Source organism: Radiomyces spectabilis, assembly GCF_025331425.1.
Source record: "Radiomyces spectabilis strain NRRL 2753 chromosome Unknown BYT42scaffold_6, whole genome shotgun sequence".
Classification (NCBI taxonomy): Eukaryota; Fungi; Mucoromycota; class Mucoromycetes; order Mucorales; family Radiomycetaceae; genus Radiomyces; species Radiomyces spectabilis.
This window is the reverse complement of record NW_026251931.1, coordinates 1,181,458-1,207,076: the sequence shown is the minus strand read 5'-3', so window position 1 is coordinate 1,207,076 and position 25,619 is coordinate 1,181,458. Positions and strand designations below refer to the sequence as shown.

Here is a 25,619-nt window from a genome sequence, read left to right as displayed (position 1 = left end):
GACCTTGGAGAACTTCCACCATGTTGACAGATAAAATCACGAGATCTGCACCATGCACGCGGATAAGAAACATAAATAGATGATGACATATCATTGCAGCTTTTGAGTATGTTGTGTCTGTTTCCTGCCAAATCGTTCTCTTACATAATGATCGGCAAATAAAGAATAAGTTTGCATCAGTTTAAGCAGATCGCAAGTTTGTCAATCTAGATTCTTCTACAAATCAAGAAAAAACAAAAGTGTTGACACAAATTAACATTTGGTTCCTTTCCTTTCTTGTCCGGTTGCGATGATGACGAAGTCATCTTTACTAGGAAATATCAGAGAACGCGTGTGTTTTGGGCTTCGTGTGTTTCCCTATTACATGTGGTTTTGTCATTCGACTTACCCATTGGCCGTTCAATGGTGCTGTTTCAGTCAAGACCAATGGTGTTCTAGTGTTGGATATTCTGATTGGATGAATGGGAAATTTAAAAAAGGTTAGTGTGACATGAGGAAGGAGGCGGGAATCAGTAGAATGGTTTTTTTTTTTTTTTCATTGTGCTTTGGGGGACTTATTTCCGACGGCGGATTGGGGGGATTATCAAATAACAATCACACCAAGGCCACGGTAGCACAGATGCTGTGTGATGTCAGGGCCAACTCTGACGGTCAACGGTAAACAAAACATTGAAAGGCATTGAACTGCATGTTTTTTTACGTGAATTCCCAATGTGCTCATTCAACCCCGTTGGCTGCTTGCTTGCATTCTTTTACGGCGATTTCTTTTACCGAATGCCATTGACGACATGAATCTTCATCTGGATTAGTGGGAACAAAGAAAATGCCCTTTTTTTGAAATTCAGTTTTAGTTTATCGTAACGTTGGTGATTTTTTTGATTTTCATTCACTTTGGTATTGTACAAATTGACATTCACGGTGAGAAAACGAAACCCTTGAAATAGCAAGAGAATTTCCGAAATAGTCAGTGTATGCATCGTTAGCTCATTTTTTTTCTGTTCACGCTTCTAGAACATCGACTTGTCTACAAGTTTTTTTGAGAAAAGGAAAAGAGATGGTGTAAAATCGGAATGATCGGAAACTTTAAAAAAATCATATTCCGCTCAGGGACGTTGATGCAGATCTGGGTATTGAAATTATTCGTTTTTATTTTATTTTTATTTTTCTGTGATGTTTTCCATATTCTTCAAAACTCATCATACCTTTTTATTTTGTCATTGACATGCTTCAATGTCCGATGGAAAGCCGGTAAGATCGCATGTTGTGAAAAAAAAAAGTCAAAGTTCTCAAAAGTTTAAATGTTTCATATAACCTTGGTGTGCAACCACCCTCTTTTTAAAGAACCGTCGTTTCAAGTAGTAAACGGGATGAGCAAAACTAGAGTCAAATAACATGAGATTATCCAAAATCTCAGAAAGGACTACTGCTTAGTATACTATTCAAAATGGCATGCCACTGTCGAAAAGGAAAGAAACAAGAGGGAAAAGAAAAAGCTTATTTCTGCGCTGCGGAGCTTGAGCATTAGTGGATTTCGTCATGGTTGCTCCATTTGAAATCTCGTGGCATTTATCCTGTAAAATACGTTCGGTGGATGATATCCCAGCCATCTGAAATGAATTAATGCAGCTAACCATGTTTGGAATATGGAGCTAAGATGATGCGGATGGCTGGTTTTCAACAGAGCGTCATGGCATCCCACCTGCGAATGAAGCCACGGCGGTCCGAATTAGGCATGTGTACGTCATATTATCCAAAAACAGTCGATTGTTCAAATCCCACTCGCACCCTAACAGTTTTGTTTCGTGTGTGTGCGTTTTTTCCCTTCAATCCTCACTAGTGTCCTTTCCGAGCGTTTTCTGGCACTCTAATCTCTTTCGGTTACTGTCAAAATCAGCTTGATCATTCCTTGATCAGTTGTTTTCAATCGGTCAATCTTTTCCAAGAGTCTATACTGGTTTCTGCTTTTTTTTCGTTCTTGGTTTTTTTTTTTTTTTTTACCCCTCCCCCTTTTTCCATCCTGAACACTCACCACCACCTTGTTCTCTGTGTCGTACACGATCGGCTCGTTTACTACACCATTCGTCTCCCGAACGTCACTTACCGTCGAATTTACGCAAACTTTCACTCATTTTTTACGTCCTTGTCACTCTTTACACCATTTCTAATAACGAGCAGTTGCAACCTGGACGTTGAACTGCGCTGATTCCGCTCAAATCCTCTCTGTTAATTCGCATACGAACCTTGGCACAGAACCAAAATTTGTCCTTGTCCCACTTGTATCGCGCATGACTAGGTAAGTGGTGTATAGACAATTCCATTAGATCTATCCATGATATATATGTATATATAAAAGGGAAAAAAAAGGGAAAAGGTCATGGAACTAAATTTTTTTTTCTTTTCTTTTCGTGATCCCTGGATCGGACGTATAGTGCCAGTTCTTCACCGGAAAAATCCATCGACGCTTCATCGGCAACGACCAAATACCATGCTCAATTGTATTCTGGGCAAAAACAACTTCAAAAACGTCAATTACAACAAAAGGGACGACAGGAGGATTCGTCCCACCACCATCCGACGTTGAGTAACGGAAAACCGGCCGGACCGCCTTCTTCCCACTTTGGGGTCTTGGCTTTCGAGCCACCCAATTTGTATCGTACCTCGCTCCGACTCACCACGGAACGGGATATTCACCCATGGTGGACGACCCTGGTCGATATCTTGTCGGACTCGTCCTTTCACGCGACACGCATAACGCTCAGCATACCCCAAGATCCGGACGATCCCTATTCGACCCCGTGGGGATTGAAAGCCGTGTACAACAAACGACATCCCACCGCGCACAGTGACGACAACAGTGATCATCAAGCTCGTTCGGAAACGTCAGAATCGTCTGCCAATGAACAGAATGAGGGAGATTACTTTCTACACAATCATATTGCTCATGAAAAACCTGCAGCGTCATGTCATATCCCATGGTGCTTTGACCGTTTGCAGCCATTTGAGTCTGAACCGGAACCATTGATTCACAACCCTAGCGTGCAGCGCATCCTGAAAAGAAATGCCACGGTGATCTTATCAAGAGAGTATCGACAACGGTCGCAACATCCGAATTCGCTCCAACCGAGACCTCTTTTAAAATCCTTTGCTCAGGAAGACGGGCATGAGATGTTTCGACGGGCCTTGTTGGAACAGACCGAAAAGTCATCCCGAAGACAGAATTGGAATCCGCCAGTGATTACGACTCCGTGCTTGCATAAACTCGAAGAAGGCGATGGCAACGATCTGTTGACGGAATCGGAAATCCTCGTCGATGCGTCCAAAGTCAATGGTGGCATGGAAGACGGGACGGCCACCACAGCTACCACCCCTGAGGTGGGATCTTTCTTCATGTACGATTACGACGAATACGAACAGCAGCAACCTTCACCGTGGTCTCAGTCACCTGCTCCTTCCCCAGCCATGATGGATCCCGATGTGAATCCTTTCTTTCTTACTCCACCTGATATAGACGATGATGCCTTCAACCCTGTATCGCCAGAAACCTACAATAATACGTCGATACCATTCCCTCCTCCTGCTTCCAACGTCCATTCCGTCGTTCACATTCCTCTCGTCCGTCCTTCCGATGCTGACCTCCATGCCTCTTCCGATCACAACAGTCATCGTTCATCGTCCGTTCATCGTAGTCCCTGCAGTATTTCACCTCCCATCGCAATCTTGTCGTTCTTGACCCCGGTCGTACCATACCCTCCCGTTCTGATCAATAGCTTAAATTCGCTCTCCCCTTTTATTGCCAATAGTTTCGCTAATGCCATGGAAAATAGTCGCATTTTAAAACAGAATCGACTCTACCGTCATCCATCGGCCACCCGTCAACGCACCCGTCCCAGTGTTTCGACGACGACCACCGACTCCCCCGCTACGACGACGATCCATTCATCCTCCTCTTCCTCCTCCGCACCCAAAGAATTGGATCCCAACGATTCAAGTCTACCGAAACCGACGCCCGGAACAGACACCGATTCAGCCATGTCCACGCCCACCGTGGCCGCGTACGCTTCCAACGCCAATTCATCGGGGCCCACTTATTTAGCCCATACATCTCATGTGATGCGAAGTTCCCTCGAGACCGTCACTGAACATAATATAGATTCTCATCGTCGCTCCATCCCTCACAGTATCAATGAACTGGCCAATGACGACGACCTTCACACAACCGGCCATTCGTCCGATGTTTCATCGTCTTCCTTTGATTCGGCCTTCTCCGTTTTCTCCGCTCCCGCCAGTTTCTCGGTCACCCACGCATCGCAACCTGGCGATCCTGCCAAAGATCAACAGCATCCCATTTATCGGAAAATCGCCCGTCAACTCGCAGGCCAAACGACCATGTCGTCGACATGTCCTTCGTGCGGTCAACCCAGCTCCACCTTGCCTGATGCTTGGGCAGCCTTGTCCCCGTCGTCGGCAGCTATCCTGGAAGGTTGGGATGCGATTTCACCTACCACAGGATTACCGATCCGACCTTCAATTCCGCCGCGGTCCATGTGCAGCAAAACGGGCTGCAGCGTTAGTCATCGGAAACCCAAACCGTCAGAAGTCTGGCCCTTGTCAACTGACCAAGGCCGGAAACCGTCCCGGCAAAACAAGCATACCTACCGTAGAAAATCAGAAAATTTACCGCAGGGGCGGTCTTCGAGGCCGGTCATTCGAAAAAAACGCAAAGGCATTTCTTCTCGACCGTCACATCGTCGTTCGGCCCGCCAGTGGCAAGATATTGACGAGATATCCGAGGACGATGGATTTCACTACCATCACAGCGTGCCCATGAGTCGTGAAAATTCCAATTCAAGTTCAAAGAACGACGGGTTCGAGCCTTATTTGGTAGCTCCCAAATCGAGTTTGCTTCGGCTCGTCATTGACGGCATTCCCATCCACGTGTTGTAAGTCTTGTGTTTTTATTTTTTGGTTGTTATGGTCATCCCTCATCTTTTTTTTCATGCACATATTCATCATTCGTCGTTTCGTTGTTAATAGCACATGTTCTACCGTCACTGGGCAGGTTATCTGGGTCAATAATCGAATTTTGCAGTATACAGGACGCTCGCTGCAGGAACACTTGGGTCCTCACTGGCTATCGCATATGCACCCGGACGATCGTGAAAAGTGTCAGAAAACATGGGACACGGCGTTTGAACAAGGCAATGGATTCGCAGGCGAATATCGTCTTCGTCGTTTCGACGGTATGTATCGATGCTTTTTATGGCGCATTGTCCCCCTGCGCAACCTCAAAGGCCGTATCATCCATTGGTTCGGTTCCTGGTAAGTGTAGAAACAATTCAACTGACCGTCTCCCTTGCATCTATTGACGCACGGATTTTTTAATGAAAAAAAGTACGGATGTGCATGACCAGCATATGGCCCAAGAAAACAACTTGCGACAGATCGAGACGGTGAATAACGAACGTAAATACCGTCTGTTGGCGGAAGCGATTCCTCAAATCGTTTTCACGCTCCTTCCCGGGATCGGGTTGACGTACGCAAATGGCAACTGGGAAAGCTATTCCGGACAGGATCTCGAAAAGACTATGGGACTAGGCTTCATGTCGCAAGTGCATCCTGAAGATCGACAAAAACTCCAGTTGCCCGATCTTGTCCCGGAGAACATGGCCGGCATCGCGTGGCACAATGAAGTTCGTCTTTTGAGCAGCCAAGGCGATTATCGATGGTTCCTTGTCAAATGTGTTTCCGTAGATGAATCCAATACTGGTGACATTCGCTGGTTCGGTACTTGGTAAGTTTGATTTTTTTTTTTTTTCACTGGCTCGGATTATATGAGTTTCCCATATTCACATTGATTTTTGATGATTTTCGATATTTTCGATAAAAGCACCGATATCAATGATCAGAAACTGTTGGAGCACAAACTGAAAGAAGCCCATGATGCCGCTCAAAAATCCACGGAAAGCAAGACCCGATTCTTATCTAACATGTCGCATGGTAAGGATTCCCAAGTAAAAGGCCATTCAACCCACGGGGTATTCACGTTTGTTGTCGCTGCTAATAGAAATTCGTACGCCTCTGATTGGTATCACTGGTATGCTGAACTTTTTGCTGGATACGGAGCTGACGGCGGAGCAAATGGACTATGCCCACACCATTCAACAGTCGGCGGAATCGCTGCTGGTGGTGATCAACGACATTTTGGATCTCAGCAAAGTGGAAGCCGGCATGATGAAACTCGAGTGGGAACCGTTCAGTTTGATGACCATGATTGAGGATGCCAATGAATTACTCTCCACACTGGCCATTCAAAAAGGACTCGAATTAAGTTTCTGGGTCGATGAAGACGTGCCTGATGTAGTGATCGGCGACCGCGTACGGTTACGTCAGGTGCTCTTGAATTTAATTGGCGTAAGTGGGAAATCTTTTCTTATAGATTCCTTGCAAAACTCAATGATACTGATACTGCGTTTGTAATGCAGAATGCCATCAAGTTTACGTCGGTGGGTGAGATATTCACGCAGTGCACACTGCAAAAGACGGAAGGCCAAGAGGCCATTCTGTTGTTTGAAGTCGTGGATACTGGTGCTGGATTCGATGCTGAAGGGGAAGCGGTTATTTTCAAACCGTTCTCTCAAGTGGACAACTCGGTAAGGAAGAAACACCGTTGTACAGTTTTTTGGTCGACAGGTTCCTATAACCTTTATTCTTTTGGCAGAGTACGCGGAAACACGGCGGCAGTGGTCTTGGCTTGGTGATTTCTCGCCAACTGATTGAATTGCACGGAGGACGAATGAGTTGCAAGAGTGAAAAAGGCAAAGGATCGACTTTTTATTTCACCGCCAAGTTTGGCATTCCCACTGGAGAAATGCAACCTCGGCCACACACGCCTCAGCACGAGACGAGCAATGATCCCTTCTTTAGAACGAACAACGCGTATGCTATTACTCATGATGCTTCGCCCGTCCATCCTCTATCGCAGGAGAAATCCGATTCCACCAATTTGACCGCGTCACCTCTTGCCCATTCGCTGAAACACTCGCAAGCCAATGGTGCGCCAAATTCGGTCGAGTTGTTACACGATGCTTTGATGAACAAGGCCGCATCCATGCGTCTGGTGGTGCCGCCGGCTCGTAACGGCAAACTGTCACCTCCAGTCGCTGAAAAGGCCAAGCAACGGAGTCAAGAGACGAAGAACGGGTCGCTAGGAAATGGTGAGGCGTTGTCAAGCAAACCGTGGCCCAATGGGTCTCTCATATCACCGAATATGATGTTGCCGCCTCGCACGCCACTGGATGGACGCACTTCGCGGGTCTTACTCGTGTCGGAATGGCCGCATGCTCGTGAAACGTTGGCGAAACACATTCGATCGCTTCTCGGCAACATGACGACGGTATCTGGACGTTACCACTTGGATGTCATGACCAACCATTTAGAAACGATCCAGTTTCTGGTGGATCCTCACACGGCGGCGTTTGATTACATTGTGATCAATTTATCTTCAGAACAACACATCCTGACTCTGACCCGTAGTATCTGCAGCTCATTCTCACAGCAAGAAGCGAATGTGGTCATTGTCACGACACCTATGCAGCGTTCGATGATTGTGGAAAAATGCAAAGCACTGGGCGACGGGACTATGCCGCAAAACTGTGCTTTTGTATTCAAGCCTATCAAACGAAGCAAAATCAATTGGTTCTTTGGCATTCGTCACGGACAATCCGGCAAAGATCATCAGGAGACAACGGCACCCCCTGACGCTCCGCAACGCAGAGCGGCCACCCAAAAGGAAATTTTTCGCAAGATGGAAGCCGACGTCGGTGGTCGAGGTTTCCGTGTCTTGCTGGTAGAAGGTAATGTCATATATGGATGTTTGTGTATCAATTCAAATAGTTGGCTTATGAATACCATTCAATGTTTCTTTTTTTTTCCGTTAGACAACTTGGTGAATCAAAAAGTATTGACGCGATACCTGGCCAGAGTTGGTTTGGAGGCAGATGTTGCTGCTGACGGCAAGCAGGGACTGGACATGTTTTTAGCCCACCCTCATGACTATTACTCGTTAATTCTGTGTGATTTATTCATGCCTGTCAAAGGTAAATCCAATGGTACAGAGGGAGATGGAGTGATGTGAATGATATTGACTTGAAACGATTTACAGATGGATATGAGACGACCAAGGAAATACGAGAGTGGGAAGCGGAACATCTCGAGACCAATACCAAACGGATTCCTATTGTGGCGCTATCGGCCAATGTGATGAGCGATGTAGCGAGCAAGTGTCTAGCGAGCGGATTCACTACGTACATATCCAAGCCTGTTAATTTCGCCGTACTGAGCGATGTAATACGAAGCTGTTTGCTTTGACAATAGACCCCATTTACCATTTGATATATTGTCACTTCCTTTTTTTTTTCCTCTGTTGTATGCTGTGAGATGACAGGAAAAAAAAAAGCGTACCCGGCACTACCCACCCTATCCTGTAATATGGCGTCTTTTCCCCTCTCTCCTTTTTTTCACAGTAAGTTTAATTCCATTTTTCTCCCATCTAATAGTTTTTCGTTGTTGCATATTTTTTGTACTTTAAATGTATTTTCTTTTGACCATGGATTCCTTTTACATTGAAAGCGCGGAATAGCATGGTTTTGTCAAATAACACGTCGATAGCTGCAAAAGACATGCATCGATTTTCCATTGTCCAAAAAAAGAGACGATGATATTTGTCACTGGAAATGAATCATCAAGATTCCCAGGCGCTTTCTCATTTTTAGTGGGGAAGAGCGGGGATCATTTTGTGAGGCACGTGAAAATGAGCGAACAAATGAAATCCAAGTCCTTTTTTATATGCTGAGTTGTTCTCCTTACATCCTGCTATTTTTTGGTTGCCACATTTTCGATACATACTGAATCATGGCATCTGTAGCTACTACGCAAGTTTTCAAACAAGATATTTTTGCCGGCAAAGTACTGCTGTGTACCGGTGGCGGAAGTGGCATTTGCCGTGGAATGACTGAAGCCATGGTGCGTCATGGTGCGAAAGCTGTCATTGTGAGCCGAAGGTAGTGCATAAGTAGTCATGTTGTCTCTGCTGGTGGACTGATGGGATAATGGCCTTTGTATTATATACAGCAAAGATAAATTGGAACAAGCAGCAAGAGAAATGAGCCAAGCTACAGGAGGTGAAATCATGTAAGTATTTTCTTTCCATTGCATGGCGTGGCCTATTTGAGGCGTCCGTATTTGTCTAATGATAATTGAATGGAATCGTGAATACTATAGTGCTGTGGCTGGTGATGTGCGCAAACCTGCAGATGTGGAAAATGCAGTGAAGCAAACCGTTGAGCGGTTTGGACGGATCGATTTCTTGATCAATGGTGCGGCGGGCAATTTCTTGGCGCCTTTCCAGAATCTGTCGTACAATGCGTTTCGCACCGTCATTGAGATTGATCTTCTCGGCACATTCAACATGACCAAAGCTGCGGTGGAACACATCAAGCAGGCCAAAGGTGCCATCATCAACGTCAGCGCCACCTTGTATTACACAGGCACTCCATATCAACAACACGCAGGATCGGCTAAAGCGGCCATTGATGTAAGATTGATGGGCACTGGCCATACTACGACCTTGACCTAAATATCGATCGTTTTTTCTTTCTCTTTGCCTCACTTGTAGGCGTTAACAAAGCACTGGGCGGTTGAACTCGGTCCTCATGGCGTTCGTAAGTTAAAAGACGGTTTCTACCTAATCAAGGAAGAAACGAAATGATTTAACCTGATATTCGGGTGTTGACTGATAGGCGTCAATGGTAAATAACCACTCGGATAGTACTCGTATGATAAGCTACTAAAATTTTCAAATTTGTTCATCTGTCAACAGGCATTGCCCCTGGACCTATTGTAAGTGATACATTGAATTTTGCGCGAGCCATTTTATCTAAATCAGGATCATTTCTAGGGAAACACGGTAAGCTGAGACAAAGTGGCGCAAAAAAAGGGGGACTGACAGATTGAAACAAAAAAAAAAAAAAAACCAGGTCGGTATGGATAAACTAGGCCTTGGATTCGAGGTAGAAAGCATTCCGATGCAGGTAAGTTTTTATGCCAATGATCCATGAAAAGGAACCTCTGTATTCAAAGAGAAAAAAATATTTTCGCATCAGCGAATGGGTGATGTCCAGGATATCGCGCAATCCACTGTATTTTTATTTTCAGAAGGTGCCAACTGGATTACCGGTGTGACATTGGTTGTGGATGGTAAGTACGCGGATTTAGGGACAAGCAAGAAATCAAGCAAAAAGACCGATTGGGATTTTTCTTTCTTACGTATACGGCTAATAGGAGGTCAATGGATGAATCCCAACTATATTGCTTACCCCGCCATGGTCCTCACGCCTCCTCAAGGAAAGCTCTAGAGCAACTTTTTGGATGTATAAGTTATAACACATGTGTATCTATACGGATTTAAATATATCAACATGTTGATTGTATCCGGGTGACTTTGGTACATATATGACTGTTTCCTCCTCATGAACGGTACTTAAGAGCGCGCATGGCTTCTAATGGAATGTTCCAACAGGGCAGGTAAAAACTCAGGTAGATCTTTTTCTTATTCAGACGATCATTTTTTTGTGTGGCCGTGGACTAGGATAAATTGAAGGATTCTGATACGGCAGCAAAAAAAGCGTATTTTCGTGTTTGGCCAATGAAAAGCGAGAGTTCCATCTGATAGATATTTTGTATTCCAGCCGAAAATAAGTGGAATGGAGTTTTTTACGACAGGTGGTGCGGGTAAAATAAATTATACCAAATAGGCATGGCCCAGAGAAATACCAAAACGTGCCGGTCCTTGATTACCGAAATTTGCTAAGTGACAGAAAAGGATATTTTTTTCTTCTTGTTTGTGCGACCATAAAGTTTATTTCAATTCCTGGTGTGGCTATCATGGTGCTTCCCCGGCATACAGCCTCATTTGCCGGTACAGATGATTCGGCGTGACAGGACCCTTTGATTTGCAAATAAAGCCATGCTTTTTGAATGAGGTGTTCTTTATCAATGCATAAGAAAAAAAAGTTTAAGGAGGTGAAAATTGGTCATCTTGAGTTTGAAGTGAAAGGAGAGGAAAATTGAATACCAGACTGAGAAACACGGTCCGTGGATGAACGTTGGTTGCTGCACAACCCCAGTCGTTGGCATGGTAAAACAAACAATAAAACGTGATATTCATCTCCAGCAGAAATTTTTGGCCCACAGCCATGGAGAGATCGTGTCGCATCCTTATCAGATCTCGAACACAAATTGTTCAACTACTGAGAATTAAAAAAAAAAAGTCAAGGAAAAAGGAAAAAGTTTTAGCGCTTTCTCCGCACTTGATGAACGGAAACAAAGTGGAGTAAAAAAAAAAAGAAATCCAGTTACCACGATAAATGACTCAATGTGATCTTGAATTTTCAACCACATTACCTATGATCTACTCTGGTTAATTCACCCAAGTTGCATGATACTGTCCATTTTCATCCATGGAGAAAAACAAAAATCAGGAAATAGAAAAAAAAAAGTAGGGATAGATTCCCGTCGGTAATAGAGAGCGCTCTATTTTGACCTTGCTCTGTTTTGTTTTTACACTAGTTTACTTTCAAACCATCCCAAAACATGCACCCAGTCCGAGAACCCTTCCCACTTGAATGATGTCAATCCATTGGATGCGTTATGATGGATGACAAGATCCAAAAAGCACGCAAAAAAGGACCAAACCAGCTGACGATAACACAAAAGAAAAAAAAAATCTTGGTATAAAGAATGATGGACGACGCCTTGTTGAAGATGGTTTGACTTATCATGGAAACGTCAGTCGTACAATAGGTCAACTCCGCTTAAAGCTCCATCGTCCTTTTATCTGATCTTTTTTTCGAGTTCCTCACACTACTTTCCGACATTTCTTTCTTTTTCCGTCTCTCATCTCCAGCTTTTTTATTTATTTATTTTTTTTCTTTCTTTCTTTTTTTCGTAATCTAACAAACCAGACTTCATCCTTTCATCATGTCAAGAAGAGGAACGTATCATTCCTATGAATATCTGCCTGCATGTCCAGACACGCCAATGATCCAAAAGTAAGTCTTGTATTTTTTTTAATGGAGAAAAAAGTGCAGAGAATCTTACTTTTTCATTTTTTTTTCCCTTGCAGTCAGTTTCATCTCCAAATGCGCCAACAGCCAATTCAAGCCCGTATCAGCACCAACAACGAAAAAGGTATTTTCCTTCACCCATGCTTTTTTTTATTTTGACCGTGCCATGTTCAACTTTTTAGCTTTTGTTTAGATCGTCGTGTGATTGATCCACCCCCCATCATACAAATTCGTCCAAAGATAACCACCCTGCCATTTTCACAGTATGTTTTTTTTTCTTTTGTTTATTAATTTTTCTGATATTGAAACTCATTTTATTATTTAGAAATTTCCTCCAGAATGCCTATGTATTCATGTGTGCCAACCTTGCTCATCCCACCAATGACGATGAGATATACACGCCAAATCATAATGCCCTTTCAGGACAGACCGTGTCATCCATGTATCGTCTGAAAGATGTCGATAATCATGGTAAGCATCTAACTTCGTTTTTTTTTCACTAATGTATCGCGCATCCATTTTTTTTTGATAAGCTCAATTTTTTCTTTCTTTCTTTGTCTCTTGCAGATGGTGGCTTCTTCATTTTTGGCGATTTGTCTGTCAAAGTGGAAGGACGGTTCAGACTAAAGTTTTCAGTGTTTGAAATCACGCACACTGGCGCGGTGTGCTTGGAATCCCTCTTCTCTGAACCATTTATCGTTTATTCTGCCCGAGCTTTTCCCGGCGTGCTTGAATCCACCTTTTTATCACGCTCCTTTTCAGATCAAGGCGCTCGTATCCGTATCCGTAAAGAGAACCGCAATCGATGGTATGGAAGTAACCACTTTTATATTCCCTTCAATCTATTGACGTTTTCATTTCTTGCAGTGTGACAACATCCCAATGTCTCAAGCGACGCTTATCTGCCGCCAGCGATGACCATGACCTTCAACGTCGACATTTATTACCGCAACCAGTGTCACAGATGCCCGCCCAACCGATGCAAACGCAATCGATGCCAACGCCGCTTCACCTGCGCACGGATAATATACCGTGTGCCAACTCTGGCTGGCATGCAACTACTTCACCGCCGTCTACCACCCCCGTCCCAATGATTGCCAAAAAGGAAGCGTCGCCCGTCATGCATCCTGAACGACGCGACAGTCTCGGCAGTACCGAAACAGACAGTACGTGCGACGACCACAGTCCTCGGTCGACGCATTTCTCTTTAAGTGCTTTTCGTTTGGCTAAACCAGTGACCCCTACGTTGAGTCTCGAGACGCCATGCCCCGTCTATACGTGCACGGATCGTCCATTCGCAAGTTACGGCCAGGATCACGGGTTACTTTTCTCTCCTCTGCCCAAGCAGATGCATTCATCACCAGTATCTATGCCCACTGCTCCTCCTCCTTCATTATTCAGCAGTGTCAATGAAGTGCGCTTGCCTCCCCTTCGTCATATTTTAAATAACCAGGAAAAGCCCGTGGAACACGATGCAGCCGCAGCCATGATTCAACTGGCCAAGCCGACTCATGCACCTTTTGCCGAAGACATGTTCCACCAACGTAAACTGGTTCCCTTTTCACAGCTGTCCTGTTCTTCCAAGCCCTCCAGCCCTGGAGTGATGGTATTCCACTGATTGCAGGATCGATCGTTTTTGCATTCAAAAATGTTTTAAGAAACACCATCCTTTTTTACCTTGTATTTATTTTATTCTGAACTTTCCTCACTCCCCGCTTTGCACTCGGTTCTCTCCATCTCCCCGCTCCCCTCGGACTATTTTCTGATGATCTCCTCCCTCACTTCTACTGAAATGTCATCCTCTGTATATAATTTGCCCCAGTTCCCTATCAATACAAAAGCTCTAGTTTTCATCGCGCAAAGCACATTACTGCAACTAAATATCCGCTTTTATATTCACCCGACACTCGCTCACCCATCATTGCAATGAATGATAGGTACACAATGGATAGCAAAATTACATCTGAACGGTTTCAATCGACCAATCGACCAATCGTTCAGAAGTATTTATAAATTATCGATCTAAAAAAATGAGATCGTTTCACACCATCTGATAAGCCAACTGTGTAACTTAACAAAAGCGATTTTAAATGTAGGGAAATGAACCAAAAACTTCTGTTTTTTTTAAAAAAAAATATGAATGACTAGGTTTGCTTAAGTGGTAGCATCAGTCGCTCAATTTCTGATAAAGAAGAAACCAGACAACAAAGTGGAGTCCACCATGTTAAATAATAACGTTTTTATTGTGATTACTTTTTCTTTGATGATGAGATCAAGATTCGCTTAAGCAGAGTGAAGGGTTTCCAAGAACTTCTTGGAAGCAGCAGTGCTGGCACCCTTCTTCTTGGGCTGAACCTTGGAAACCTTGCCAGAGGCGCGCTTCTCGGAAGCCAAGATTTCGGCGCGACGGAGGACCTGAGCATAGGGGTTGAGGCGGTTCATGACACCCTGGTTGCGAAGAGGGTTCTTCTTCTGGGTGTAAGGGCGCTTCTGGATCTTGGAACCAGCAGGACGTACGACAGACTGGATTTCGTCAGAGTTGATCAAGCGAGCGACATCAGGGTTGGTCATGATGTGAGCAGGCAAGACGTAGTTGCTCTTCAAGGTAGCGGGGGTCTCGTAGGTACCGTAGAGTTCATCCAACAAGGCAAATGCGCTCTTGGTCCAGACGATGAAACGGCCCAAGTGACCACCGGGAGCCAATTGCAACAAGTTCAAACGACGGACATTGACAAGTTCAACACCGGGCAAGTTGCGGAAAGCCTTGACAATACCGTTGTCTTCGTTGTAGATGACAAGGGGACCACGGCGCTGGCGGTGACGACGGTTGCGAAGCTTACCGAGACCAGCACGGAGTTTACGGGAGTTGGAGACCTTGACAACGTCAGCATAGGCATTGACGGACTTCAACAAGGCAACGGCCTCCTTGGTCTTGGTCAAAGATTCGATACCGTTGTCCAAAACAAGAGGAACTTCCTCAATCTTCTCCACGCGATGACCACGAGCCATGACCAACGAAGGAAGAGCCGAAGCAGCCAAAGCCGAAGCAGTGGCAAAACGCTTTTGGTTCAAGTTGGTCTTGATGTGCCACTTGCGCCAGGTCTATTATTTTTTAAAGGATCGTTAAAATCAGATTCTTACTGCGCCACACAGTGTTGAATCCGTGCATAGAACGAATGATCTTGTCCAATGATTTTTGAGTAATGAAAGTTACCTTGGTAGGAGCGAACATGCGACCACCACGGCACATGTTACCGAAAGCAGCCTGACCAGCACGGTGGGTACCGGAACCGTTGACACGGGGAATACGGGCCACAGCGCGACCAGTACCCCAGGATTCAGCGGAAGTCTGGTGACCAGCCTTCTCAGAGACAGCGTAGGGCTGACGCTTGTTCTTGGCCATGTTGGTGTGGACAAAGTTGACAATGTCGGGACGAATGGGGGCCTTGAAAACGGCAGGGAGAGGCACGGTACCGGCAGTACCCTTACCGGACTCGGCGTATACGTTGATGACAGGTCTAGCAGCAGCGGACTACATCAATAAAAGAGATAAGGGATGTCAGATGAAAAGCGTAAACCGATTATCGTTTTCTTATCGACCCATACCATGGCTGTGGGATGGATGGATGGAGGAAAAGGAAGGATGGATGGATGGACCACTTCTTGTATTTTATTGCAGCTCCGCTCATATCAAGTTACAAACTGTTGGCCCAGTAAAAATTTCAACCGAGCATGAATATCATGAAAATTTTTATTTTCAGAATCTCATCTGGCTCATGATGAGTTATAGGTCGTAGTTGAAAACGAGCACTAAAATTTTCCCTAGTGGATACTACCCTCTTGGGTTGAACAGCGTTTATTATGACAAAAAACAGGCTTTCATTCCACTTGCATGGATACAGGTCAGGTCATTGATCTTGTGGGCCACTGACTAAAAGACCGCCTGAAAAAATGAGCTCGGCGGCCATTATAGCTCGATTCCACACGTTTTACACGCCAGTACAGCATGGTGCTTAGGTTCTTCCTTCGTTACTGGCCGGGAAACTGCATTGTTCCTGACTCAACCAGTGGTTTTGATATTCAATTAACAGAATTTAAATAAACGAATCAGTCAGGAAATAATGTCGTTATACAGAAGAAAAATGATACAAGGAGGAGGAGGAGGGTTATCAAGGCTCTTGACTGTTACTCATACTCATGCCACTCTGTCCTACTTCCAAGCTACCAGTTAGCAGCTTCTTTACGGCTAAGAGAGTTTGGAAAGTCAGGAAGTAGGCATTGCTGAGTATGCTATATATGAGAAGGTCAAAGGAACCTAACTGGGCTTCTTTAAAGTATATTTTCTTTTTTTTTTTTTAAAAAAAAAAAAAAAAAAAAAAAAAAAAAAGAGGGGAAGAAAGAAAAACTAATAGCCAAAAGCAGCATGAGAGCGCGGGATTGTTATTTTTGCTCCCAGTGTTGTTGTTGCGAGAACCCAAACACTTGCAAGACAGCCCTGGTTCAAGTAGTGGTTGTGATAAATCAATTAAATAAATTTTTAAATAAACAGACCAGTAAAGATCAATGATACAGAGGAAGAATGCTACAAGGATGAATGATGTATGACAGAGTGAGAGGGCTCTTTATGTTTAAAATATTAAGCCCATTTTCCTAGCAAAGACATAAGGCCTGCCCCGATGTACATAGCTAAAAAGCAGGCAATCTTGCGGTGCGTGCAAGTTTTTCTAAAGTCATGGTTGTGACTAATTTCCATGCTCATAAGAGAGACGTAAGCATTGTAGAGAAGAATACCCGCCGAAAGAGAGTCCAGGATGGCGTTCGCGAGCACCGCCGAGTAAGAACCAGGATTAAACGAACTGTGAATGCCGATACCAATGGCAACGCCAATGGGTGTCATGATAATATAAAAGAAGCCCATGATGACCGGCTTGAGGCACCCTTGGTAAGACAGCTCATTGATACGTGTACCAAGCGCCATGCCTTCAAAGAACTAACACAACAGCAATATTAATATTAGATGTCAGTCATAAAAAAGGCACCCGGATTTCTTTTTCCCAAATGTACCTGATGGAAAACGAGGGCAATCAAAAGCGTGGTAAATTCGCTGTTGCCCGTATTGGCGAGGGTAATACCGATGAGAATGGAATGCATCATAATACCGAGCTCCAGGATATAGGTTCCCACATGCTTAAAGGCATCTTCTTCCATTAAGCCTCCAGCGTGGGCGTGGGCATCGTAGTGACAGGTATCGTCAGCGTGAACTGCCGATACTTCGAGATCCGTTTTCTCCGAGATGGATGAGTTCATGACCGTTTGGCTTTTCCGACGGAGCTTTTCAAGGTGGGCTACCATGGCGAGTTCCAAAAGCTGAAGAGCAAACGAGGCTAGCATGCAAAAGACACCGGCAAAAGCACCATACGAAAGCCAGCCTCCTGTAAGACAGGGACTCTCGAAATTCTCCATAGCCTCAGGCAGCATGTGAACAAACGCCGTTGCCAAGATAACACCCGTGCCAACTATTACTGTGATTTAGCAAGAAGCATAATATGCGTGCCAGTGGAGGTAGACGTTAACAACTTACAGAATTTGCCAATAGCCAAGACCCAGTCACGGATAGAGCCTTCAGAATAAGGACTGGTTCGGTGCAAAATCATGGGAGCATAAACGCCTGTATTATTTTGCGATAAAATGAGTGAGATGAATGCATTTTTTTGTCCATGTTGTGTTGGTCCAAACTTTACCTATAGCGCTAGTGCCCAGGATAATAAAAAGCGATCCAACACGCATACCCATGTCATAATTTTCAATCAATTCTTGACTGCATTCATTAGCTTCATCTTCTTCGCCTGCCGGTGAAGCTACAGAAAGAAAGGGGCGTTTGTTCAGAATCCACAACATCTGCTTTTTTGTTTTTTTTTGCACATACCTTCTTGGGCTTGCACTTGGAGGGTCCAAAAAGCCATCCACAGAGCAGGAATCCACCATTTCACTTTCAACGCTGGCATACGACAAACGACTTGGGGATCTCGGAAAAAAGACAGAGAACTTGGTTGAGGTTTCTGGCACGTACCTTTTTTTATCTGGGAATTCGCTCCCTTTTTGTATGACCCAGGTCTGAGCGGGAAATGGTATGAATTTGTGGACCTTCCCGGTCACTGGTTGCCAGACCTGTCCAATCAAATGCAAAAATTTCTATTAGCAAGTCACAATAACCGGGAGGGTACGCAATTTTTTGGAAAATTTCGCTAGAAGTGGGCTTTTTTCAAGCTCCAATCCCCTCGAAAAGGAAAAATGATTAAATGGGATCATTTTAGACTCGGGAATCGCGGTGACATCAAAATAACAACTACTGGATACCGTAAGAAACCTTCCAATTCTTAGTATGGACATTGAAAATGGGGAGCGGGCATTCATTACTGCAGAAAAAACATCCCAAATCAAGGCATTATTCCTGCTAATTTGGTAAAATTTCTTACAATCTTGAACTTCCACAGGGATGTGACACTAACACTCGTTAATGCCAGTCTGCTCTTTATGGAATTTTTATCTCCATCAATCTAACACCAGTTGAAAACAAGCAATAGGAACAATGATAGCGGTTTGTGTGTTCAAAAAGGTCGAAGTGGATATTTTAACGTCACTCATTTGTTAGCACAGTTACGGTGACCGTCTCGAAACCAAAAAACTCAAGGAACTTAACATTGGTAGCTGGAGTCAAAGATACCTTATCTTGATCAATCAAGAAAAATCAGATGCACATCACTTTAGAAACATTTTTCCGTGCCCAATGAATGCTCAACTTTATGCGCACCAGAAACTAGCTAATCATATTATACGATATGATATGTTATGACCATTAATCCAATGACTTTTTACCATCTGATACTTTTTTCGTTTGCTTTTACTCGCCAAAGCTCTGTCGGAAAGACACCTACCTACCTTAACCATATAATACAATACTCATGAAGCTAGATCATATTTCATCCTTTCACATTGCGAGTGATGAAGGAAACGAACCAAAGAACGATTTTTATGTATAATATATGCATAATGAATGCATATATATCAAGTCAATTTGTGATTATACAAAAGCAAAAAGGAAAAAAAAAAAAGACAATGGATTGAACTGTGGGAAAAAAATGATTTCAATGTTCGAGTTGAAAGGAAGAGAAAGAGAAAGAAGAAAAAAACGAAAGGTACAGAATATTGGGAGGATGAACCGATCCGATAGGAAAGAAAAGATCGGTTTCTGTTATTTTATGGGTTCCAACAATGGACCAGAGTGGAAATGGTGGAGGATTTCATACATGTTCTTCCTCTTCCAAAATGTCCTCTTCGTGCATACTGCCTCTCAAACGGCGTTCCTTTTCGTGTTCAAGTTGACCGTACAGCAAGTACAATGCGCGTTCGTTTGATTCGGCGGTGCCTTGAATGGTGAACATTCTTTCGCCGGATTCGTCATGAGGTACTTTGGCAATGGAGATACGTGATCCCGAAAGTCGACGAATTTCACTAATCTTGGATCCGCCCTTGCCTATGCACGTTAAGTTACACATTTTTAATATCTTTCCCGAAAACTTTCCCGTAACCCACATTCGCGTCAATTGTGTGCGTCTTACCAATGATACATCCGACCATGTCGCTGGGAATGGAGATGTTTTGTGTGCGGATATTGGGGTTATTGAGAAAATTCTGAGACGTGGCGGAAGATCGGCGCTGGGGCTGATAGTCATTGCTAAAATCGGCTCCGTTGCCGGTACGTGTAATGGAATTTCGTCGATCGGTGGTCACGGCCACTTTGGTGGGATTGTATAAGATGGTACCATAGGCTCGGTCCTTGTCCTCAATCAAGCAATGGCCGATTTCCAGGATGGCCAAACGGATCGATTCAGTCGTACCTCGCATCTCCACCACACGTTCGGTACTTTGCGGTAATAAGGTTTTGGATGCAATCATGCGAACCCCCGAGGTGTCTTGGATGTGTTTGATTTTTGCGCCTTGACGACCAATCACGGTACCCATCAAATTATGCGAAATCAATAATCGAATGGTCGCTACATTGGTCGCGGGAATATTAGCAACGGTAGGAGAGGTGGGCGGGGAAAGAGGTGAAATGGGATTGTCCAACAAGGTTTGAGCGATCAACGAGTATGCCTAAAACCCGACATTGTCATGGAAATGTAAATACGCGAAGCATGAAAAACATGGAACCATGACGCCAGCCCCCTCACCAAATTTCTCTTACCTGAGCTACATCTTCCAAGGAACCACTCACTGTCAACACTCGATCGTGAACACCTTGAACGACTTTGGAAACACCAGCCTTGACACCCGTTGAATATCTCAATTCAGCCACGTTTTTACCGCCTAAAAGCAAACTCGTAATGTCAACTTTCCAAACTCCATGTCACAACACAAAAGCTTGCATCGTGGCGCCTTCCATAACACTGTTACGTGAATTTTCAGTGTTACCTTTGCCAATGACGACGCCTGCTTCCTTGGTGGAGACCAACGCGCGCAATGTCAAAGCATCATCGCCGTCGTCGTTTGCTTCGTGAAGGTTGCTGTCCTGATGGTCCGGCAAACGGTCTTCATACTGTTCAGAGGTCGTGGAATTTTGGGACATTGATCACTGGAAAAACAAGAGGGCATACGTTAATTTTTCACGTGTTCCGAAGTGAGAATGCAACATTGAGCTGGAAAAGAAACATACACGGAGTAAGCGTGGAAAAGAGAAAGACGGAGGTGAAGACAAGCGTCGTTGAGAAAGAAAAAAAGGGAGAGTGTAAGAAAAAAAAAGAGAAGCGACGGTAAAGAAAAAGGAGGAAAAGGTTGGTGACGAGGAACAAGAAGCAAGAGCAAGAGACAAAGGACTCCACACTTTTTTTTCCCTCGTAGTGAGGCCAACGTCACACCTATCAAACAGGCCAGTTTTGGACCAATCTAAGCCTAGATCTGTGAAACTCGTCCGTCCCGGATTGTAGAAAAACCCCGATTTCAGCTCACTTTTTTTTTCTTTTCTTTTGGCTTTCTGACAACGCTGCCTATGCTTTGTTGCTTAAATTGTCATTAGTTTACAACTATTCATCGATACCATGGCAGCTATGGTTCCGACTATAATTACAAGATTCACGTGTAGTGTTTCAGACCCTAGTGAATATTCAATCACCATATCTACATCCATGTATGATTAATGGTAATGCAAAGTGGGTAGGAGAGAGTTTCAATCCCAAGATCTATAGACTTTGGCAGGATCAAGCAAGGTTGCGCAACACCTTTGAGTTTTAACTTCAATTATAATTTTGCAATCATGACTCTTCTATATGCATATAATGATGAATGGTGTCTTTCCAGCGTACCCCATTTGACGCGTCTGGTCACACTATCTGTATATATCTATGAAATGTATACGGTAAATGATCAATACTACCTATAGTATATCTGCACGTCACTATGCATTAACTGTTGAATTTTAATTTTCTTTCTTTTACCCATTGTGGTTTGGAAAATGATGATGACCTTATCACGTCAAAATGAACTGTTGCTCGGGAAAAGTTTGATCTCCGCATAATAAATTCATGGATAAGAAAAGAGTCACAACCATTAAAAGCCAAGCTCTCTTTGTTCATTGCATTCGACCATGGGACACCTGTAAGTTATCCTACAGCTCCTACTTGGTGGAGGAAGAATCTACATACTTAGTTGGACCTTTAATACAGTATTACTGTTGCTACCTGTTCGCTTAATCAGTGGGCGCTGGATTTCGAAGGCAATCTTCAGCGCATTCTCGAGAGTATCCGCATCGCGAAAGAGAGAGGCGCTAAACTTCGCGTGGGTCCGGAACTTGAAGTCACGTAAGTTACTTTATCATTGAGATACATACCAACAACATTGGAGTAATTGATGGTATGTATTTAGAGGCTATGGTTGCCAAGACCACTTTTTGGAAGGTAAAAACTTGAAAGAATTAGCATGAAATTTGGAAGCACGATATTCACGGATGGAAAAAATTATAATCGTTTTTTCCCTTGCAGGTGACACCTATCTTCACGCTTGGGAAGTTCTTGCTGCTATTATTACAAGCGAGGAAGCCAAGGATATGATTCTGGATATTGGCATGTATGTTGAGAGCTGGCAAAAAAAGACGTTGCCACCGAAAATCATGCTGACTGATTTGCTAACTCGCACATTTGGCAGGCCCGTCATGCACAAGACTGTAAAGTACAATTGTCGTGTCATCATTGCGAATGGCCGTATCGTTATGATTCGACCGAAAATGTTCTTGGCCAACGATGGCAACTATCGTGAAATGCGATTTTTTACACCGTGGATGCAACACAAGGTAGAAGAATACTACCTGCCGCGCATGATTCAACGTTTGACCCAGCAAGTAAGCATTATGGATTCTCCGTTTCCAAATCGATATCGTCTTCTGATCAGATATTTAGGAAACTGTCCCTTTTGGTGATGCCGTTATCAGCACGAGGGACACATGCATTGGTTGTGAAACATGTGAAGAGCTGTTTACTCCCCAGAGGTATGGATGTCCTTTTTAAGTGCAGGCAATTTGGAAGTACGCCTGCTGATGAGAATCCTTTTTTTTTTTTGTAGTCCTCATATTGGTATGGGCTTGGATGGCGTCGAGATCTTCACCAATAGCAGTGGTAGTCACCATGAACTTCGCAAATTAAACACTCGTATTGATCTGATGAAGGCGGCCACACAAAAGGTAAAATACCTCGGCTCAATCAAAACAACGGACGACGGTTGCTGAATGGGAATGTGTTTCTTTGTATCCAGGTGGGCGGTATCTATCTGTATGCGAATCAGCAAGGTTGCGATGGCGATCGATTATATTACGATGGTTGTGCCATGATTGTTATGAACGGTGAAGTCGTGGCCCAGGGCTCCCAATTTTCATTAAAAGATGTGGTTCGTAGCGCACCAAAAATAATACAAAAGGATAGGACTCTTTCCGTTACTGATTTTTCTTCTTTCCTTCTTTCTTTGCATTTTGACAGGAAGTGATTACAGCTACTGTGGATCTTGAAGATGTCCGTTCTTTCCGGGCGCGTATGGCGAGCCGGGGTATTCAGGCAGCCCAATCGGAAGCGTACCGACGAGAAAATGTCCCCATGTCGTTAACCCATCCTGACATGGATTCGGATATTTCGCTCCGTCCCACCAAAGCACGCGAGGTGTCGTACCATACGCCCGAGGAAGAAATCGCCTTGGGTCCCGCTTGCTGGTTGTGGGATTACTTGCGCCGGTCCAAGACGGGCGGTTACTTTTTACCTTTGAGCGGAGGCATTGACAGTTGTGCTACCGCCACGATTGTTGCTTCCATGTGCCGTCTGGTGGTCAAGGAAGCCGGCAAGGGCAACCAACAAGTCATTGAAGATGCTCGACGACTTGCCAATCAAGGCGACGATTACGTGCCCAAAGATCCTCGTGAATTCGCCAATCACATCTTTTACACATGTTACATGGGTACTTCAAATTCGAGCGACGAGACGCGCAGTCGTGCCAAACAATTAGCGGAGGTCATTGGCAGCTATCATACGGACCTCAATATGGATACGGTGGTGAAGTCCATTCACTCCTTGTTTTCGTTGGTGACTGGAAAAACTCCGCAGTATCGTGTGCACGGCGGTTCCACCACCGAGAACGTGGCATTGCAAAATATCCAAGCCCGTTTGCGCATGTTGCTTGCCTACTTGTTTGCGCAACTGTTGCCTTGGTGCCGCTCAAGACCGGGGGCCTTGCTGGTGCTTGGCAGTGCCAACGTGGATGAAAGTTTGCGTGGTTATCTGACAAAGTATGACTGCAGCAGTGCAGATGTCAACCCGATTGGTGCTATCAGCAAGCACGACCTGAAGCGGTTCATTGGATATGCACAAAAGGAATTCAAGATGGAGATCTTGGGTGAATTTTTGAGCGCGACACCGACGGCCGAATTGGAACCTATTACAAAGGATTATACGCAATCGGACGAAGTGGATATGGGTATGAGCTACGATGAATTATCTCAATACGGTCGTCTGCGCAAAGTTGAGCGTTGCGGTCCATTCTCGATGTTCTCCAAACTGGTGCATGAATGGGGCACCATACTTCGACCATCCGAAGTCGCGGCCAAGGTGAAACGGTTCTTCTTTTACTACTCGATCAATCGTCACAAGATGACCACCATCACTCCATCGTATCACGCCGAAGCTTACAGTCCGGACGACAACCGATTCGACTTGCGCCCGTTTTTATACAATGCCAGTTGGAAATGGCAATTCAATCGTATCGATCGTGCCGCTGAAGCTTTGGAAGCCCAAAGTAATGATCATGCGGCCAATTCAGCCGATCAATAGATATACATGTTTATTATGCTGCAGTCTATACAAAATGAAATTTTCAAGCGATGCGATTTCCTTTCTTTTTTTTTTTTTTTACATATAATCGCCGGCACCGTCACCTAATAACGAAAAAAAAAAAAAAAAAAAAAAAAAAAACAGTTGGTCGTGTTAGACTGAATTTGCGTTTTTTTTAAACGTTGGATGGTCAGGAACACGTACCGTCATCATCATCCATGTCTTCACCTTCGCCATTATCAAAGTAAGTTTGGTTATAATCATTATCGTCGACCAGTTCCTCTTCATCTTCGTATTCTTCTTCATTCTCTTCGCCTTCGCCTTCTTCTTTCTCTTCATCGTTGTCTTCTCCGTCGTCGTCTTTGTCTTCGGCATTGAGTAATGCTTCCAGTTGACCGAAATCGTCCTGGGCAACTTGTTTCTTTCGTTCTATTCATGTGTCCATGAGTCAGTCACATATTTGTCATCGTTACTAGATTAAAGTTGAGGATGCATACTCTTTTTAGCTTTGCTTGGATCGATAATGCTCATCAGTTCTTCTGGGAAAAAGTCCAGATCGGTGGATATATCTCGTAAAGATCGCTTTTTCGTTTCAGTGGATTTGTACTTATCAGAGTAGCGTTCGATATCTGGAAAGCAGTAGAGTGGCAACAATGTGTAAGTATTCCCAAAGAAGAACGTCCCAGATTACAAGCAAAGTTTTTACCTGGTGGAGGTGGAGGTCGTTGAATGTGAAAAGGTGAATTCTTGATGAGGGTAAGGTATTCTTTGCGCAATTTCCACTGCGTTTCTTCAGTGGCTGTAGACTTTCGAGGGATAGGAACGTCCATTTCCTAGTGGAGTAAGGAGACAAGGCATTAGAGATGGGTTGCAAAATAACGGGTTGCTACTTGCTACCGGCCAAGGCAACCACGAAAACAGAAACGTACTGGAAATAAGGCGGTTTGAACATTGAACAGACTGCCTGATCCCAGATCTTTCAAAAGATCAAAGGAAACAAGCTGCATGGCCCCACTTTGGGCGCCTCCTCCTCCTCTTCCAAAACCTCCACGACCGCCACGCGACATTTCGATTCAAATGAAATGCTGCAAAAGGGTGCAGAAAAAAAAGTGACAAGACCGCCAGCCCATGCACCCGA

At 44.3% G+C, this 25,619-nt stretch overlaps 9 protein-coding genes across 9 annotated transcripts; 5 read left to right on the top strand and 4 right to left on the bottom strand.

The window, feature by feature from the left end:
• Positions 1 to 1,986: 1,986 nt before the first annotated feature.
• On the top strand, positions 1,987 to 8,710 carry BYT42DRAFT_514840 (uncharacterized protein). The gene is made up of 10 exons (XM_051565202.1): positions 1,987 to 2,293; positions 2,430 to 4,940; positions 5,035 to 5,319; positions 5,393 to 5,791; positions 5,888 to 5,997; positions 6,065 to 6,411; positions 6,483 to 6,650; positions 6,719 to 7,853; positions 7,938 to 8,096; positions 8,162 to 8,710. Exons 1-10 carry the CDS (start codon positions 2,286 to 2,288, stop codon positions 8,365 to 8,367), a joined length of 5,328 nt encoding a protein of 1,775 aa, XP_051423848.1. The 5' UTR covers positions 1,987 to 2,285; the 3' UTR covers positions 8,368 to 8,710.
• Positions 8,711 to 8,854: 144 nt separating this feature from the next.
• BYT42DRAFT_568981 (uncharacterized protein) lies at positions 8,855 to 10,839 on the top strand. The gene is made up of 10 exons (XM_051568241.1): positions 8,855 to 9,059; positions 9,130 to 9,189; positions 9,280 to 9,592; positions 9,674 to 9,719; positions 9,798 to 9,806; positions 9,878 to 9,897; positions 9,956 to 9,964; positions 10,035 to 10,088; positions 10,161 to 10,254; positions 10,339 to 10,839. Exons 1-10 carry the CDS (start codon positions 8,911 to 8,913, stop codon positions 10,410 to 10,412), a joined length of 828 nt encoding a protein of 275 aa, XP_051423847.1. The 5' UTR covers positions 8,855 to 8,910; the 3' UTR covers positions 10,413 to 10,839.
• A 1,636-nt stretch (positions 10,840 to 12,475) lies between these two features.
• On the top strand, positions 12,476 to 12,994 carry BYT42DRAFT_496484 (velvet factor-domain-containing protein; the record flags this gene model as incomplete). The annotated part of the gene is made up of 2 exons (XM_051564426.1): positions 12,476 to 12,593; positions 12,690 to 12,994. 2 exons carry the CDS (start codon positions 12,476 to 12,478, stop codon positions 12,992 to 12,994), a joined length of 423 nt encoding a protein of 140 aa, XP_051423846.1.
• BYT42DRAFT_329195 (uncharacterized protein) lies at positions 12,961 to 14,108 on the top strand. The gene has a single exon (XM_051563061.1). It carries the CDS (start codon positions 13,087 to 13,089, stop codon positions 13,738 to 13,740), a length of 654 nt encoding a protein of 217 aa, XP_051423845.1. The 5' UTR covers positions 12,961 to 13,086; the 3' UTR covers positions 13,741 to 14,108.
• Positions 14,109 to 14,397: 289 nt separating this feature from the next.
• Positions 14,398 to 15,465, bottom strand: BYT42DRAFT_568974 (ribosomal protein L4 domain-containing protein). Its single transcript, XM_051568240.1, has 2 exons — positions 15,337 to 15,465; positions 14,398 to 15,224 (listed from the first exon to the last, which is right to left on the bottom strand). The coding sequence occupies exons 1-2, from the start codon at positions 15,370 to 15,372 to the stop codon at positions 14,406 to 14,408; spliced, it is 855 nt and encodes a 284-aa protein (XP_051423844.1). The 5' UTR covers positions 15,373 to 15,465; the 3' UTR covers positions 14,398 to 14,405.
• A 1,164-nt stretch (positions 15,466 to 16,629) lies between these two features.
• Positions 16,630 to 18,207, bottom strand: BYT42DRAFT_568971 (Zinc/iron permease). Its single transcript, XM_051568239.1, has 5 exons — positions 18,049 to 18,207; positions 17,864 to 17,980; positions 17,704 to 17,790; positions 17,187 to 17,638; positions 16,630 to 17,112 (listed from the first exon to the last, which is right to left on the bottom strand). The coding sequence occupies exons 1-5, from the start codon at positions 18,125 to 18,127 to the stop codon at positions 16,759 to 16,761; spliced, it is 1,089 nt and encodes a 362-aa protein (XP_051423843.1). The 5' UTR covers positions 18,128 to 18,207; the 3' UTR covers positions 16,630 to 16,758.
• An 886-nt stretch (positions 18,208 to 19,093) lies between these two features.
• On the bottom strand, positions 19,094 to 21,010 carry BYT42DRAFT_568968 (cytoplasmic protein). Its single transcript, XM_051568238.1, has 5 exons — positions 20,836 to 21,010; positions 20,595 to 20,754; positions 20,368 to 20,489; positions 19,742 to 20,276; positions 19,094 to 19,656 (listed from the first exon to the last, which is right to left on the bottom strand). Exons 2-5 carry the CDS (start codon positions 20,746 to 20,748, stop codon positions 19,424 to 19,426), a joined length of 1,044 nt encoding a protein of 347 aa, XP_051423842.1. The 5' UTR covers positions 20,749 to 20,754; positions 20,836 to 21,010; the 3' UTR covers positions 19,094 to 19,423.
• Positions 21,011 to 21,762: 752 nt separating this feature from the next.
• BYT42DRAFT_545837 (uncharacterized protein) lies at positions 21,763 to 24,481 on the top strand (the record flags this gene model as incomplete). Its single annotated transcript, XM_051565841.1, has 9 exons — positions 21,763 to 21,773; positions 21,842 to 21,976; positions 22,041 to 22,072; positions 22,157 to 22,241; positions 22,320 to 22,512; positions 22,571 to 22,659; positions 22,734 to 22,851; positions 22,923 to 23,054; positions 23,144 to 24,481. The coding sequence occupies 9 exons, from the start codon at positions 21,763 to 21,765 to the stop codon at positions 24,479 to 24,481; spliced, it is 2,133 nt and encodes a 710-aa protein (XP_051423841.1).
• Positions 24,482 to 25,618, bottom strand: BYT42DRAFT_644750 (DNA-directed RNA polymerase III, subunit Rpc31). Its single transcript, XM_051572639.1, has 5 exons — positions 25,411 to 25,618; positions 25,188 to 25,314; positions 24,979 to 25,110; positions 24,686 to 24,910; positions 24,482 to 24,585 (listed from the first exon to the last, which is right to left on the bottom strand). The coding sequence occupies exons 1-5, from the start codon at positions 25,546 to 25,548 to the stop codon at positions 24,560 to 24,562; spliced, it is 648 nt and encodes a 215-aa protein (XP_051423840.1). The 5' UTR covers positions 25,549 to 25,618; the 3' UTR covers positions 24,482 to 24,559.
• Between the last annotated feature and the right edge of the window lies 1 nt (position 25,619).

Coding starts and splice junctions, on each gene's coding strand:
- BYT42DRAFT_514840 (XM_051565202.1), top strand. Junction 6,651..6,718: donor TCTCTCAAGTGGACAACTCG/GTAAGGAAGAAA, acceptor TTCTTTTGGCAG/AGTACGCGGAAACACGGCGG. Junction 7,854..7,937: donor CCGTGTCTTGCTGGTAGAAG/GTAATGTCATAT, acceptor TTTTTCCGTTAG/ACAACTTGGTGAATCAAAAA.
- BYT42DRAFT_568981 (XM_051568241.1), top strand. CDS start 8,911: ATGGCATCTGTAGCTACTACGCAAGTTTTCAAACAAGATATTTTTGCC. Junction 9,190..9,279: donor GCTACAGGAGGTGAAATCAT/GTAAGTATTTTC, acceptor TGAATACTATAG/TGCTGTGGCTGGTGATGTGC. Junction 10,089..10,160: donor TAGAAAGCATTCCGATGCAG/GTAAGTTTTTAT, acceptor TTTTCGCATCAG/CGAATGGGTGATGTCCAGGA.
- BYT42DRAFT_329195 (XM_051563061.1), top strand. CDS start 13,087: ATGCCCGCCCAACCGATGCAAACGCAATCGATGCCAACGCCGCTTCAC.
- BYT42DRAFT_568974 (XM_051568240.1), bottom strand. CDS start 15,372: ATGTGCCGTGGTGGTCGCATGTTCGCTCCTACCAAG. Junction 15,225..15,336: donor GCATGTTCGCTCCTACCAAG/GTAACTTTCATT, acceptor AAAAAATAATAG/ACCTGGCGCAAGTGGCACAT.
- BYT42DRAFT_568971 (XM_051568239.1), bottom strand. CDS start 18,127: ATGCCAGCGTTGAAAGTGAAATGGTGGATTCCTGCTCTGTGGATGGCT. Junction 17,981..18,048: donor CCAAGTGCAAGCCCAAGAAG/GTATGTGCAAAA, acceptor TTCTTTCTGTAG/CTTCACCGGCAGGCGAAGAA. Junction 17,791..17,863: donor CCTGGGCACTAGCGCTATAG/GTAAAGTTTGGA, acceptor AAAATAATACAG/GCGTTTATGCTCCCATGATT.
- BYT42DRAFT_568968 (XM_051568238.1), bottom strand. CDS start 20,748: ATGTCCCAAAATTCCACGACCTCTGAACAGTATGAAGACCGTTTGCCG. Junction 20,277..20,367: donor CCTTGGAAGATGTAGCTCAG/GTAAGAGAAATT, acceptor GTCGGGTTTTAG/GCATACTCGTTGATCGCTCA. Junction 19,657..19,741: donor CATGGTCGGATGTATCATTG/GTAAGACGCACA, acceptor TAACGTGCATAG/GCAAGGGCGGATCCAAGATT.
- BYT42DRAFT_644750 (XM_051572639.1), bottom strand. CDS start 25,548: ATGTCGCGTGGCGGTCGTGGAGGTTTTGGAAGAGGAGGAGGAGGCGCC. Junction 25,111..25,187: donor ACGACCTCCACCTCCACCAG/GTAAAAACTTTG, acceptor ACTGCTTTCCAG/ATATCGAACGCTACTCTGAT. Junction 24,586..24,685: donor AGACATGGATGATGATGACG/GTACGTGTTCCT, acceptor TTTCGTTATTAG/GTGACGGTGCCGGCGATTAT.